The sequence below is a fragment of the Falco peregrinus genome, chromosome 10, assembly GCF_023634155.1.
Source record: "Falco peregrinus isolate bFalPer1 chromosome 10, bFalPer1.pri, whole genome shotgun sequence".
Classification (NCBI taxonomy): domain Eukaryota; kingdom Metazoa; phylum Chordata; class Aves; order Falconiformes; family Falconidae; genus Falco; species Falco peregrinus.
In genome coordinates this window covers 21,818,013-21,834,584 of record NC_073730.1, presented here as the reverse complement: position 1 = coordinate 21,834,584, position 16,572 = coordinate 21,818,013, and the positions used below count along the sequence as shown (strand labels likewise).

The 16,572-nt window shown below is 37.0% G+C and overlaps 1 protein-coding gene across 3 annotated transcripts in view; it reads left to right on the top strand.

Moving 5' to 3' along the window:
• DNAJB4 (DnaJ heat shock protein family (Hsp40) member B4) overlaps nucleotides 1-16,572 on the top strand; it is a 32,088-nt gene that overhangs the window by 2,781 nt on the left and 12,735 nt on the right. Inside the window, exons 1-2 of one of the 3 annotated variants that reach the window (XM_013300055.3) lie at nucleotides 14,472-15,295; nucleotides 15,373-15,660. In XM_013300055.3, coding sequence (XP_013155509.1) covers nucleotides 15,450-15,660 — 211 coding nt within the window. In that variant the 5' untranslated portion in view covers nucleotides 14,472-15,295; nucleotides 15,373-15,449. The other 2 variants (XM_005238443.4, XM_055815446.1) reach the window with 2 other exon arrangements.

Here is a 16,572-nt window from a genome sequence, read left to right as displayed (position 1 = left end):
ATGAGCTTTCATATTTACTACATGTGCACTGAAGTAAAAATTAATAATTTCAGATCCACAATTTGGATCTGAAAGAGAACATGCTGGTGGGGAAATCATAATACTAAAGCATAACTTAAACTGTCTACAATCTATACAATGCTCATAATTAAGTTTTCTTATGAGAGAGATGAGGTCAAGGGGAACAGTTTTTACTACTGAAACAGTAAGATTACTGTGTAGAATTCACCAGCCTAAGATGATCCAAGTGATAGCTGTGTCTTCCTAGTCAACACATACTCCTATTATGCTTCGTTCCAGACAAATGCAGAAGCATGGGTTGCTACAGAGAAATTAGAGGGGTTAAGAAAACTTATTTGTGGGAGAGGATGAGAGTGTGGGAGAGGAACAGCAGTCTGCTCTGCTGCAGCTGCTGTCACATCTGCCTTTCCTTCGGTGATGCTAATGCAGCTTTCGTCTTGGCTTTTGGGGGAAGGGCAGGAGTGAATTTGCTCCCTAAGCCCATAGCTAGGCCCTTGTGAACCAACTTTTATATATTAAGTTTCCAAAAAATGCAGATCTGTGGGGAGTTTTGGCTTGCATTTAGTTGTGCTGCTTTTCTTAGCAAAAAAGTTTTACTGTATCAAGTATTTGAAGAAAAGCTGTGTAGCTATTGTAGATTCTTTAGAATACCTGTCTTGCACATTTTACTCTTGTGAATCTTATTTCAAATGGATTTGATTTAAAGTTAGAAGTGGGATGGAGCTGCTGAAAGGAAATTTAATAGTAAAACTTAAAAGGGAAGAAGGGGTCTTAGCCCCAAGGTTTCTGTTGAGGTCTACCAGCAAATTTGATTTTGGGCTTGGGGGCAGTTGAGCAATAAAAGATTATTACGACCTAGCCTCTAGAATTTTGACTAGCTTAAAGAAGGCTATCAAATTGCATTAGGCCACCATTGCATTAGGTGTGTCACAGGTACAGAAGGATAAATCAGAACATGCACTTCTTCCTTAAATACAGCCGCAGTATGCAGTGAGGCAGCACAGATCACCATATAGAAAGAATGTAGTGCAAAAAGGCAGCTGGATAATATTAGTCAGCGTGATAATGTGGTCATCAGTCTTCAGTGTCAGAGTTGTTCAAGGGGGTTGGATGTTTTTGTGTGGATGTCATGGGAAGGAAGGCTTTGAGAGTGCAGATAGTTTGTTTGCTGTTAACATCTGCAAAACACCTCAAAGATGGGGGAGAATGAGGGGGAGAAAAAGTGTGAAAAGCCTTGCTTGAAATAAGTGGTTTAGTGGAGCTAGGCATGGAAGTTGATGTGAATAGGGATTAAGAAAGGCAGAGATGGGGACTGAGGGACTTTGAAAGAGAGAACAAATAATTAATGCAGTAGCTGTAGAGGCTAGAAGTGCTTAATGTATCAGTCTGTCAGCAAAGCACTGAACAATGTGCATTCAGGTCCTGTTAATAAGTGTGTAAATTACATAGCTTGTTGAATTAAGGCAGTGATGTTCAAAATTTTCATCTTGGAAGTGGGAAAAGACTGATTAGTTTCAAGAAATCGGTGTATTTCCCTATTATGTAGGCCCAATTCCTGGTAGTATTCTTTCTGATACTGTTTAATTGCAGCTAACAACTATATTTGTTACTTTGTGACTCAGAGCACCTTTTTTTTAAACCAGATTGTGCCTATATTATAGTGTCAATTAAGAAGACAAGCATAAAAGATAAATCTTTTGTGAGGGTGAGTAATGAAAAATGGAAGAGATGGGTTAAAAGCTCCAAATGACTAATCCCTTCATTCCACAAACCCATGATTATGACAAGCTAATCTAAACTTTATTGTAGGGGTTCCATGCATGTTTTGGGAAAAATAAAAGTTTGCAGTGAAGTTTATGAATGTGTAAGGGTATTTTTCTCTTTAAGAAATCAGTATCCAAAGGCACCTTAGAGAAAGCTCTAGTCTAACTGTTCTTTCCGTATCTATTTGTGGTTAAAAGTATCTTGGTGTAACCATCAAAAGCCCAGCTGTGTTGAAAAATGAGCTCTCAACAGCGCTGCATAGACTTGGAAAGAGATGAATGTTGCTGGCTTAATCTCAGATATCACTTAAAAAAAAAATCATTGATGTGGACGTCATGATATGGCTTGATGTGAAGAGCAAGAAAACAGGAGGTTCTGGAAGTTTAAACAAAAAAAAAAATACACCTGTAAACCTATGGATTGGTATATTGGTATTTTCTGTAGAGAATGTGAAGAGGAGGTCTTTTACTTTGTTTGTACAGATTGTTACCTGTTAGGAATCCTGTCAGTGAACTGATGCTGTGTAATGTTTTCATTAAATAGTCACGGAAATGGCAATTTTTATTTGCAGGTGGCCTCTACTTCATCGCTGTTCTTTGTACTGCATTTTTTCAGGAGGGGCAAGGAGAAGGTTGAAAATGTTGCTTTGTACAGTGAAATGTCTTTCTAGAACATGCTGCCATGCAAAGGCTGAACTTTTGTTATGAGTTTGAGTGAAATTTTTCATGAAACTAGAATTTCTATAGTCTGTTAGTACAGTAGCTGCTGAAATTTGCTATTGCTTTAAAAAATATTACCACTTTAGAAAACCTAGACATTTTCTGCTTAATTGTTCATCTTTCCTTGTTGTACCTTCTTTACCTTTTAATTAGGCATGCATCATTTAATCTAGAGGAATAAAGTAATTTAAGTGATGAACTGCAAAATAGGTCTACTAAACTGCCCACTTCCCTCTTCTTTTCCCAAAACTCTCACAGGTTGACTCGGGGGTAACTAACAACACATAAGAAACCTGATTTGAGCTATGGGATATGGTTGAAACATTTGAAAGACTAATGAGCAACTATTTTTGACTTCTGTTACAGCTGACTCTTGTAAATATAGCTAGGGCTGCCTGTTTTTGTCTTCTGTAGGTGAACAGAAGTACGTTCTTATTGACATGTGTTCTTTCAGGTTAGAGTTGTTCTAACATCTCCTTTTCAAATGTCTTTGTCCAACAGTTCAGCTTGTGTTTTCAGCCTTGCAAGTAAAACTATCTGCGTGAATCAGAGCAGTTGGGTGGGATTTTGACGAGTACACTCTGGAAAAAGCATCTAGTGTGACCATCTCCTTTTGCTTATGTAAGAACAGTGTGATCACATGTTCATAGCAAAAATGTGTGCAGTTCCTTATTTAGTAATGCATCAATAACCTTCATCTTGTTTGAGTACAACAGCAATTAAACACAATATAATGTAGCTGAGTCACTTTTCCAAGTAGATTTATTTATTTTGCATTTTTTCTTTGCATCAAGACTGAGAAAATAGTTTATTTTCTACTGGAAACTATTAATTTTTCTCATTATTACAGGAAAAAAGTAGAGCATTGATAGGGATTGTGCAGGCATCTTCCACCTACCCTTCACTTTTCCTCCTCTTACATGTGGCCCATAACCATGATCATGTTTATTCAGGTTTTTTTCTCTCAACTGTTCTGTTTACCAATAGCTTTTTAATTATGTCAGGGGGGAAAAAAAACACTAATACTTTTGCAAGAAGAAAATATAATGTACAAACATGACTTGTGTCTTTTTCTTAATTATGGAACATGACTGAAGTAGTGCTACAACTCTACATAAGCCTATCAGTCTTCAGTATAAACCTGTATAATCTTCACCTTTAGCAAAATATTTCTATAATGTGTTATGTTCCACTGATGAATGTTCCAAACTGGCAGTGTGTTGGGGACTTTTTTTTTTTAAATAGAATGGATCCAAATACATAGTGATATGCTGAGGATCATTGAAAAGAAAGACTTCAGGTTTGGATAGGTTACATGAGTCATGCCAGTGCCAGCTTCCCAGAGGTTTTTAGCAAGAGCTAACCTGTAAGAACTATCTTTGTTCTACAGGAGCCCTGAGTTCTCGGCTGCTGTCTCTTTGCTGAGACAGCAGGTTGTTAATTATATTATTTGGTGGAAGAAACTCCTTAAAATTCCTTTGCTGTGTGTGTGAAGGAATTTGAGTGAAGGAATTACTACCATACTTAAGGTAAATGCCAGTAAATTGTCATAGGTGGTGGATACCCTCCCTTTTCTACAGGTGAAAGGCTAAAAGAGGAGCTGTTGTATGCTGCTTCTGTTGAAACAAATAGTCTGCACATCCTAATGTTTCCTGGGTGATAGGCAGTTGTGATAACTAACTTTATGTAAGGTATTGAAATAAATGCGTTTAAAAAGCCTTTTAAAAATTTTTTTTTCGTTTCAATTTCTTGAAGGAAAGTCAGCAAGGGTTATTGTGGAAACTAGCACTATTTTTCCATTGTCCTTTTCCTGTTAATCAGTACATAGCACTACTATTAGGTCACAGAAGTTCTTTAACACCAGAATTCATTTGGTGGAAGAATGGCAGGGAGCCAGTCATGGTTCCCAGAGTCTGAGCTGGCCTTGTGTCCGCTCTCAGGGAGCCCAGAGCAAATGTTACTTTGGTTTGTGCCAGCTGGCCCGGGTCCGTGGGGTGAATGCTGGATGCAGGAGGAGTAGCATATGAGCTGGCTATTCTTTCTCTATAGTTTTAGGGAGATTTTTGCCCCTTCTGTGCTGCAAGATTGGGGCTGAATCCATTGAATGTTATTGTTAAGCATCACTTTTACTGAAAACAGGAATATTAGAAACATCTTTACAAGTGTTACTAAATAGCTGTTTTTAAAAAGTCTGTTTATTATAAACAGCACCCCTCTTAATTTGACTTATGTGGAAAACAGTACAGATGAACTTAATATTCATTGCTTATTTTCCAAGTTTTGTATTATAAATCTGCAGGTAGGGAAATGAGGGTAGATGTCGACGCATCTTTTCAGGGTTTTTTTTTTGGTGTGTGTGAATTGTGCGAGAGCATACAAGCAACTGATAGTTTGTGTCATAGGAACAGATGAAGAGGTGGTACGAGAGAGAGAGCATGGTTGCAAGTGGTACCATAGCTTGTACTTTCAAGTCAATTTTAAGTAACATGCCTCTAGTGTAGGTACACTTAAAAAAACCAACAAACCAACACAAAAAACATACCAACAAAACATTAACCTCCAATAAACACAAACCAAAAAAGCTCCCACCAACCGTTCTTGTAAGTGCTAATCAGTATGTTCAATGTTTTTTTGGAAACACACAAAAACGATACTGCAGTTGTATGACAAGGAAGCATGCTAGAACTAACATGTTAGTTGGAGCAGACCTCTAGCAGTTGGCTGAGCTTGAGTTCTGAGTTGGCTGAGTTTGGGCAACATCTTTGTGTCACTGAGGTTGATTGCATAGTGCCAATGGTTGCATTTTAAGCTTCTGTGTTTTTTAAAGAGTGTTCATTCTTTAGAAGGTGAAAGTGGCTGAGTTGCATTATATTGAGATTCTAATTACTTTAATGAGGGTGCTTATGTCCAGTAAGTGTTCTGTTTAGCTCAGTAATTTGCATTCAAAAGTGGCCATAAGTAGATGCTTCAGGGAAAGTTAGAATAAAGCAAACACTTGATCCTCTTTTCTACCTTCCTAGAATTCCTGCTCTGTCAAGAAACGTGCAGTGGATCTCTTATATAGTATTTTTTCAATGTCCCGCTGAAACAACTTTTGAGTTTCCAGTGTCCTTTGGCAGAGAATTCTATGGCTTGTAGAACTTCTTAATTTTATGGTAGAAACTGGCTTCTGCTAGTTTCAGATGGTGGCTCTGGCTTAGGTAGGAGTAGTCCATGAACAGTTCATGCCTCCTCTGCCTCCTCCTTTAGCCATCATTTGTAGGCCTCTGTGATTGAATTTTTTTTTTTTTAGACTGAAGAACTCATGTTGCCTCAATTGTTTCTCACATGGAATCATTACTATATCTTTGATCGTCTTTCATGATCCTTTCCTGAACATTTTTTTACAAAAAGAACATTATACTTGGTTTTGGGGAGTTGAGGGGAACAGAACTGCACAGTGTTATGGTGTAGAGGTCCTATTGGTACTATATTGTTCATATGATACAATAATAGGTTTTTCTGGGTTTTTTTCTCTGTTCCTTTCCTAGCACCTCGTAAGACTTTATTTGCTTTTTTTCCTGGCTATCTAGCGATATTATATTTTTGTTGACACTGATCAGAATTAATCAGTAGTGGGTTTTTACCTTTTATAAACAGTATGCATTTTGTTATGTGGTATAATATTTATGCTGAGAAAACTAGCATGGAAGTCTGTGGCATACATATGAAGCATATGTATAACGAATAAAATACTCCTATGTGACAATATTGAATATGTATTCAGGGTCTGAGTATGTTAGCACTTGAGGATCTGAAAGACTTGTATTGCAGGAGTGTGATGTTTCTTAAAGCAGTTAGTGGAAAGGATGTAAAAGTTAAATAAAAAGCAACTAGTATTGGAGGGAAGAAGCACTGAACAATTACAAAGTATTAAACTGTTCATTATATTTAATATTTTGTTATATAACCAACACGGGAAGGTTGATGGCATGGAGTCACAAACCTGACTGGTACAGTGTAATAAATGTGTGATTTAAGTCTAACTTAATTTGTATATGGGCTGTTTCAGTACAGAATTCCTTGAGGCCTGAATAATTTCCTGAGTGATAGCAGGGTCAGCAGTCCTTTGGACAAAAACCCAGGCTTAGTATATGTAAAATTGAAAGTAGGAACTTTGACTACTGTTTTGGGTTTGGTTTTTTTTTTTTTTCTTTCTTTGCTCCGAGCTGGTAACTTAATGAGTAAATTGTGCAGAACCTGTCAAAACAGAACATTTTCTGGGAGGAAACACAACTTCAGCTTCCTTATGAATTTGATTTTTTTGTGGCAACAGTGAGAAGCTATTTCTTTTTACCAACACAATACACGTTTTCATATATATGTTTACAAAAGTATATATGGCATCAATGTCATTAACTACTTGAAGGCTAGTCAGTGATGTGAGGGAACCTGTTCAGTGTTTTGCATTATTGGTATTTTTCCCGGTTGACCAATCAACTTGTTTTGAAAAAGGGTCCTTTGGCAGGAATTTGTGTGGGTGGAAACTGAAGCAGTGGTTGAATCTAAGTCAGGAATTGAAAAGCACTTGTGGAATCTGTTCTTTCAGAAGAGGGAAGGCTTAACCTCTTGATATAGTGTAAAAAACCTAAAACTCTGCTGCAGACCGAAACTGCATAGATAACAGAAACATTAACACCCGAGAAAGAAGGAAGGGCGGGAGCTTAGCGCTTAGCATTTGGAGAAGGGATAGGTAGTACCGATGTAGATGAGCTCAACAAGAATGTAAATAAAGAGCCTTCTGATGCGGACGTGCTAACTGCTAAAAGAAAACAAACTAGGGTAAAATAATTGTGATAGTAATAGATCAGCGACTTCCTACTCAAATGGCCCCCACCCCAAAGAAGGTGGATCCTCCGCCCGGGGGTCATGCTGATACAGATTAAAACCAGCCGGGTGGGCACGTATTAGGTTGACACGTTAGAGTGGGCAATAAGGAAGGACTAATCGTTAGCTAGCAGGTGTTTTAAGATAACAGAAACTAAATAACAAAGACTTCTAATATATGCAAAGATAAACAAGAACTTCAGGTAACTGCCCAAGCAGATGAAAAGTATATCTGGAAGAGGCGCCAGAGGGAGGAGATTATGAATTTGTATAATAAATATCGGACCGCTTGTTGAAACGGTGTGCAAGTCGGGAGGAGCGATCCCCCTTGCACCTGGCGCCGCAGTAAACATACCTGCTTTGTAACTCTCCTCGAGTTGTAGAGCTCGATTCCGCACGTCACTGTAGATGCAAAACTTCTTGAGTTACTTTGTGCGTTAGTTCGTGTGACCATACTTCGGATGCTTCCTTTTGGTTTTCTTTTTGTTTCCGTTCGTTTTTTTGATTGAAGTAGTTACACTCTTCTGAAGTAAGGGGGTGGGGAGTGGGTGGGTGTGTGGTTAGTTGTGTTTTCATCCATGTAATACATCATAGCTGAGTCCTAAGAAGTCTGCCTACTTGCAAGAAGATGTTTCATTACCACTCGGTGCGGAAAGTTAAATGTGGAAAATTCTTCCAAGTGTATTTTTGTTCTTCAGCTATCGTAGAGGTTGTGACTTAGTAGACAGGAATCAGGTATGAGAAAGCAATTCTTTATGTTAATGACATATAAGTTTGCTATGTTGTGATGTGGCATCAGTGTGCATGTGTTACTAGTGTCTTAGTCATGTTTTTGAAGATAGTTGCGTTGCTTAAACTCCCCAGTTACCAAATTCTGATTTAGTTAAACAAGAATGTGCACAAAGTTTAGGTCAAGCCGACCCACCCTCTCCAGTCGTTAATGCTCTAGTACCCACCTTCTCAAGTCGTCAAACCGGATGACTGAAAGGACTTCTAGTCAGGGGAGTCAATTTTCGTGAAACAAAGAACAGCTAATGGTAAGAGGGGGTCTGCAGCAGAAAAAGCAGCCCAAGCTGGCTCTGGAGTTTGTGAAGCAGTGCAAAGTAAGGGATATGTGCAAGAACTTAGGTGGAGTCACGAGGCAAACAGCGGGGTGAAGGGGCATAACTGCCCTGGCATGAAGACTCATACATATGCAAATAATTCTGAGAAATGTAATGAGTATGTATAACTGACAACATAAAGTGGGACCGGCAAAATAGTTCTGCATGCATGTTAGGTGGAACGATCCCTCATGCACCCTGCACCACAATAAATGCCTGCTTCTTAATACTGCATTGGGGTTAGGGAGCTTTATTCCCGGATTTTGGTGACGGTTGTAATAGTCTTTAAAATAAAATCAACTTCAGACTTAGATCTAAGTTTTGTTTCTTTTTCTATTAATGTGTGTACTTCTACATAGGTCCTAATATATATAGGGGGGATCATAATTTTCTGAAGAACCCAACCCCATAACTAAATAAACAGTAGTAAGATTTAATGTGATTAATAAACATGATGGCCATTTTCAGTTGTGTATAGCATTTCTAGCTTTTGCTCTACTGTTGCAAAAGTAACAAGAACAATAAAACTAATTAAAAAAATCTACTGACAGTGCCTGCTGTCATGTAGATTTTCTGAATACAATTGAAGGGTGCATGAATCACAGGCTTAAAAATTGATTTTGAAAGCTCAGAAGTGGTAAAAGTATATCTCTGGGTGATAGCAGTGTGCGTTTTGAGATTTAACATTTGCACTTGAGCTGTAAATTCATGTTGACTCTGGGATGTATATTGAAAGTAAATTTTCCCACAGAAGATCTTAAAAACATGTCCTTTGGCCTGTTGGCAGGAGCATAATTTCCGTATATTCCAGTAACATTATAAACATTATTTTGAAGCAGGTACTGCCAGTATAAAATGGAAGATATTTTTGTTGATGCTAGGGCTGGTGTAACTTGAATATAATGGATTTAATTGTCTTGGCTAACTTTGTATGCTGCAGGGTTTTTAAATATCTCCTCTTGAACCAAAAATAATCAGACGAGATTTTTCCAGGCAATACTATGGACTTTGTAAATATAGAAAGTATACTAAATTTGTGTCCTGTGAAGTACTGTTTCACAGTGACTTGGAGATATCTCTAATGGAAGCCAGATATATTTGTAAAGCATGACTATACCTATCCCACTACATTTCTTCCTTTTTCATCTGTGAGATCAAAAGTCAACAGCTTTTAATGTAAGCTTCAATTGTCAGTGAATTACATTAAATTGCACTGTTGCATTTGCTTCAGGAAGAAATTATGATGTATGTAGTATGCAAACTGGTAAATACTTCAGGGTGCTTTTCAGTTTGAATCTTACAAGTAAAATCTCTCAAAGGCAATGTGTAATATGAAAGTATAAAGTAAGTATGCTTTTTTACAAATTAAATGTCACTGTATTTATTCATTTTTGAAAGCTTTTATGTGTGTTTCACTTTCTTTTATGGTTATTTATTTAGACTTAAAATCAGCCCTAGAATCATTATGGACAATGACCTTTTTACTTCCATCGCAGTAACATGTTTCTGCAGAGATCTGAACTAAAAATTTGATAAATTTGGGTAGTTAGTTTGGTATGAAGTACTTGACTAATAGATGAAGCTTTTCTTTTAGGCCACTGTGTGATCAGAAAGAACTGTTGCACTCACTTTGTATTTTGTGTTAGATATATAAGAAAAAATTCAAGTATTTGTTGCTTCTGTTGTGAATTCTAGAATTTATTTATGTATATGAGATCTACTGAGTAGTGAAACTATTTAATGAAATCATGAATGGGTTTACCTGTACACAGGTCTTATTCATAGTCCAAAAGTGTAAATGTAGCTCAGTCAACTACATACAGTTAAAAGATGAGGAGGAGACAAGTAATTGTCCAATTTTTTTTTCTCTGGGAAAATAATGGATGATCTTACAGGAAATTTTACTATTGTGTATGGATGTGCTTTCTTCAAACCATTGTGGACAAATGACAATTTATTCCATTAATTAATGTGCGTTTGCAAATATCATAATACTTAATTGTGAAAGAGCTTAATCTGGGGAGGGATTTGGCTCCTCTGCCTTGACATTTACGTGCACATGTATATTTATAGATGTGATCTGTCTGGAATTTGCCTCTGTGGTTTTGTTTGCTCTTTAACTTGTTCTGTGATCTAGTCCTGTCTTTTTCAGTTTTGTTTCTGAGGTTTTTAATAGGTGAGGAATACAGAAGAAATGACTTAATTTAAAGGAAATAATAAGCATTCTTATTCACCTTCAGATACTTCCGGGAATAATGACACTGTTCTGCTTAGAAGCTTTTCCTTAAAATAACCTTATATTGGTGCTAATTTATGATTAATCTAGAATTTGAGTTCAGGGTAACTATTATTGTGAATATTTCCTTGATTTCTGTTGTTCTTATGAAGGCTTCTTTAAAGAAAGCAACTAATTCAAGGTTAATATTATTAATGCAGCTTTTCTAAGAGCTGGAAGTGGTGTGACCTTGCAGCCACTGTTCTGCTAAATTTATGATGTGTAACATTTGTCCATGTGTATGTGAGTTAAACTGTGGTTGTTCAGAGAGAATAATGGGACAGATATTTTAAAGCAATAATTATTTCACTGAAATACTTACTTGAGTACTGAATAAGAGTAGTCAAACTGTCTCAGAAGTGAAGGTGAACTGCCGAAGGAACTATTATCAGTTTCTTAGTGTGTATTTCATAAATATTTTTAGATTAAACAAAATCTTGTGTTACAAAAGTGAATGTCACTTTCTCGGTTGTGACCAAAGAACACAGGAAATCCTGTAGATTAGAGTGTGTTTGTATTAGGAAAGTTCTGTATGGTTTCAAAATTGTATTAAGTATTCATGAGAATTAATACATTTTTAAAATAAATTGTGTATCCTGCTCTTTAGTAATTTGTTACAGTTCAAGACACCATTTTTTTTTCAGCCAGTCAACTTTAAAAAAGTTTGAGCTGAAATTGCCATTTTATGTATTTGTTTTGTGATTTGGACTGTAACAAATACCGCTGATATAAGGAAGCGGTGAACAAACACAGTCTGCTGATTTTCACAGTGCATAATAAGAGTACTCTAAAGTAACTTATAAGAACAGGGGGACATGTCTGAGACTGCCTAGTTTGACAGAAAATTGGTTTATAGAATTGACTATAAGCAAAAGCTTCTTAGATACCGTTTGATACTACAGTGATGATAAAAAGTTTTTTCTCTGTATGCCTGAAACGGAACACAGCTGTTGTATTTGAAGACTGTGTAAGCCAAGAACCGATGATATAGATGGTTAATTGATTCATAGTGTGATGTATCAGTCAGAAAATAGTGATGTGGTAGAATGAGGAAGAGATGTAGCTAATTGGTGTCAATTTATCTATTATGGTTTTGAGGTGGTGTCACATCCAAGTGCATTACTGGATTTGTGTGTCTGAGAAATTGCACTCATTCAGGAGTACTCTTAATCAAAGTCTTAGATTATAGCCTTAGTAATTTTATAGATAAGTAGTTTAGTGGCTTGCTCCTGGGAGGCTTGAGTAAGTTGCAAGATGCACTGCTGCTGGTTTGTCACAGCTGAGGCCAGCCCTGGCTACCTGTTTTGCCCTGTTAATGCTCCATAAGCAAATCCAGTTAAGAGCAACCACCCCTCCTTTAAGTAAAAGGTGGAAGTCCCAATGGGGGGTGAGCATGCATCCCTGTATGCCCCAATTAAAACTGTGCATGAGGAAGTGTGCGTATATTGCAGGTGCCTTTTGGTACTTGGACACAAGGTGTTAACCTCTGAAGAGGTGGCTGAAATACAAGGACTCTGGGAAATGGGTTTACTGACAGAATGCCCTGTGATGTTACTAAGTTCTACTACAAAAGGGGAAGGCCTTAAGGTAGGAATACAGAAACTTGTAAAGAACAAAATCCCATAAATGAGTTCATCTGTTGCACACTAGTGATGACCTTGCCTGTTTTTGTAGGGGACACTTATTCAAGCATTTAAACAAAAAATAAAAACCTTATTTAAACATATTGGAAGTGGTATCTTTTCACGGTATAGAAAAGTGCTTTTTTAAAAATACTTCCACTTCTAGGTGTATATGGTAATAAGGAAGATAGGACTATAGCAGTAAAAGTAATATTTAGGTTTTTTTTTTTACCAAAAAAGCTGTTTTGCTTTCTGTCTATTTGTGCTTATTTGAAGGGACTGCAATGCCAGAAGTCCTTGTGGTGAGTACATGAAGATGTTTCCTTTATTTTCTTTTCTTAATAATTCTGAAGAGGAATATGGGATAAAACAACAGAATGAACAATAAAAGAGGTGCAAAGATCAGATATTCAGAGTTCTAAAAATCTAGTAGCTGTGATTAATTATCTGTCCTTGAAACTGCACTAACACTAGAAGATTGGAAGGTATAAAAACTTGCCACATTACCAGATGGAGTTCACTGTCTGAAGTACTGGTATGATTGCATGTACCCAAATGATCATTAGCATGATCACTAGGTGTTATTCTTGTGCACGCTAGTCTTTTAATAATAATAACAACAATAATTATAAAAATAAAAAAATCACTAATTGTAAGGGAGTCATATCTCTCAATCTGTTACAAATTGTTTAAAGAACTTGATAAGCATGTGAGAGAAACTGCAGTCTACTAGTATTTCAAAAAGATCTCAGGTCATATGATAAAAGGAAGGTCTCTGCATGGAGAAGGAGGAGGAATGTGCTTTCTGGAAGGAGGTGCTCCAGTTATCTATCAGGTCTTAGAAGATAGATTTCAGATTGTAAATTTTACTCTGACATGAAGATCTCATGCAGGGCAGGAAGTAGAAGTAATGTAGTTATGGCTGTATATCTCGCTCAGAATCTTGAATAATTTTGTTTTTAGGGAGTATTTTACCTAATTAGGGTATAATTTGGCAGTTATGCCAGAATAGCATGTTCTCCTCTGTAGGGAGAGAAAGGATGCCTGAACAGTTACTCACTGTGATTGTAACAAAAAGTCACATTGTAAGTTTTGTTGTTACCAGATTTATTCCTGTAAGTTTTGACATTCAAGGGGAAGAAAATTCTGATTTAAGAGGAAATCCTGATGATTGGGTCTTTTAAAGAAGCTTGAGAAATGAATTGCTATATTTTACAAAAGGGAGGGGAGGGGAAGGTAGCACTAAGCCTTGCTAATTGCAGCTCCTTTACTATTATTTTAATATTTAAGAGGAGACGTTATAAGTGTTAATTCTTACACATACTTTATTTTTTAAACTAGCATATGCACCCACTGCTACTTTGCTCAACTAGAAGTTGTGAAAACGTAGTGAAAAATACAGTCCTAAAACTAGTCTGAGCTATTGCTGTTTTGACAGTTTTATTATATGACAATACAGTGACACAAACATCATGGAGTCCTTCTCTGACACTCACTGGTGGGAGTACTTCAAGTGATGTAAGTTATGTCCCCACCAGATGTTGCTCAAACCATACCATGGAAGCACAGCTGAGCATAACAACTCCTTATACTGCTAGTTTTGCAAGAGAATTCAAGGCTGCTTTAAATCTTATTCTGTCAATAGTGATGAAGTTTGTTTGCTGAAGTTCAGAGTATCGTAGCTGTTGGGTTTGGATGGTGATTTGTCATATTTGCATGGTTCCTTGACTGCTATATGCTACCTTTCTTAAACTTTTTCATCATTGAAAGGAAGGCAGTTGAGCCTAGTTGTCTTCATACAAGTAACTTCATAATTGAGCCTAGAAATGTTTTCATACCGATAACTTCTAGGTAGGACCAAAACTGCTGTATTTCAATACTTTGTTCCAGGGAGGAGCTGTTTTTCAAGCTATGCCAATCAGACTTGAAGTTTATTGCCATTCTGGCAAGTAGGGATAATTTCTTGCCCTATAGCTCTTAATTAACTAAGATCCAAAAGAAATCTTGCAGGTTGAAACTTCATACCATTCTTTCTAGAGAGCATGAGAAATACAGCAGTAGTAAAATTTCCACTATGTATTGTAAAACAGATGTGTAGGAACCACATTTCTGTCTATTAACAGAAATATCAGATGAAATCGATTGGCTTGATATATCGCCGTACTTGTATAATAGTCTTGATATTGCCTTTAGTGTAGAATGAGGCTGGGACTGAGGGGTAACAGTTTTGGTCCGTTTTAACCAAGTGGCTTTAGTTGCGGTAAACTGAGTGGTACTTTTTGCTCAGGATCGATTTCTTACTGCTTGATAGTAGTACGTGGCTGCAGGCAACTGTGATTGAGAGTGGCTTAATTTTATTTTTAAAGAAATGAAGTTATGCTTTCTGAAGATTTGTAGTTAACTTAGGTGTAAAATACTTCTGTAGCCTTTGCTGGAAAGGGTACAAATCCATGCTGAAATATTTGGAAAACAGTTATATGTACAGCTGTCTCTATAGAAACTGTGAAGTAAAATGCTATAATTACTTTATATGGGCTCTACTGCATTTCTGTTGGGACAGCTCTCTCTTTAGAGCTGACTGGATTCAGCCCTGGCGGTGAAAGGCACTGTATCACACTGCTAAACCTTTAAACTTTCTAGTTGCTTCAGAAGGGAAGAAAAATAGAAGTTTAGCATTTTCTCTGTGTGTGTGTGTGTGCGTGCGCATGCGTGTGTATGAGAGTGAAAGCTGTGCAGACTGTTCAGCTGGGGCAGTCAGGGAAGTGACGTCCTGTATTATTTGTCGTTCTAGAAAGAGCGGAGACACGTACTGTAGATGGGAGGACTCTAAAGAGGGCTGTGTCTTGTCCAGTGTGTATAATTATTTACAAATGAGCAACGGGGGAAGGAATGAAATACGGAGCAGCTGTCTAGTGTTTCTTCAATGTATTTGAGAGTTTGTTGATTTATAACAGTTCTGTTTGTTTCAATTCCATATTTGATTTTTATTTTTCCTTCTCTAGCGCCTCGACATTGCTAAGACACTGGACACTGCTTTCCTTATAGCAAGATAAAAATCTGAATTCCTCCAACACTCGGGATGGGGAAAGATTATTATTCTATCCTGGGAATTGAAAAAGGGGCTTCTGAAGAAGACATCAAAAAGGCTTACAGAAAACAAGCGCTTAAATGGCATCCAGATAAGAACAAATCCCCTCACGCAGAGGAAAAATTCAAGGAGGTTGCAGAAGCTTACGAAGTGCTGAGTGATCCCAAAAAGAGAGACATTTATGATCAGTTTGGGGAGGAAGGTATGTATGTGTCTGTTACACTCTGATCAGTCACTCTCATTAAGTTGAAGCAAAATAAACATAGATGACAGAAAAAGTCACGGTATGTGTTGATTTTTAGGCAACGTATTTGTACTGCTTGAAGTTTCACTCATGAGCTTTTTAATGTAAAATGTAATGCGGAGCTTTAATGCTGATCTAGTTTTTATTTCTTGTTTTAATGTATTTTTATGGGGTTTTTTGAATCCCAGATACTTGACAGGCAAAAAGTTACTGAACTGAAAAAATTTCTGTGACCCATAAATAACTTTCTGGGATCTTTTACTGCTGTCTTCCCTTGCTATAGCACTTTTTGAGGTGCAGTTGAAAATAGATGTATTCTTTTCTTAAATTTTTGCTAAAGGGTTGTCTGCTTGATCTAAACAGGGCAGTCCTTCTGAGCAGAAGCCCAGGTGTCCAGTCTGTAGTTGTCCTTGGCTTCTTGCCTGGAGAGGAAAGAATTTGGCTGATGTCATGAAATACCAGAACAATTTTTTTAGCTTTAATTGTAAACAGTGATAACATGCCAAGAGAATGAGGCCTCAGAAATGTCATATTTATCCTAAAATGGTTATCTGGAGAGAATGACTTTTTATTTATTTTTGACCAATATGGCTTTCAGTCTTTTGATTGAGCAACAGAGGAAGTCATTAACATCCCTCCCCTTAACTGTATGGTATCAAAATTCTACATGAAATAATTACTTCCATTATGACCAGTAGGTCACTCACTTATTGCTATTCACTTAGGGCCATGGTTTTTGCTGATATGAAGGAGGACACTTAAATAGCAGTACTTTGGGGAAATTTTGGGTTCTTATGAATACATAATAAAATTTGGTCCTCTGTCATCTGTAGGACTTAATACAATTGTTAACATCCATAAATTCATGTA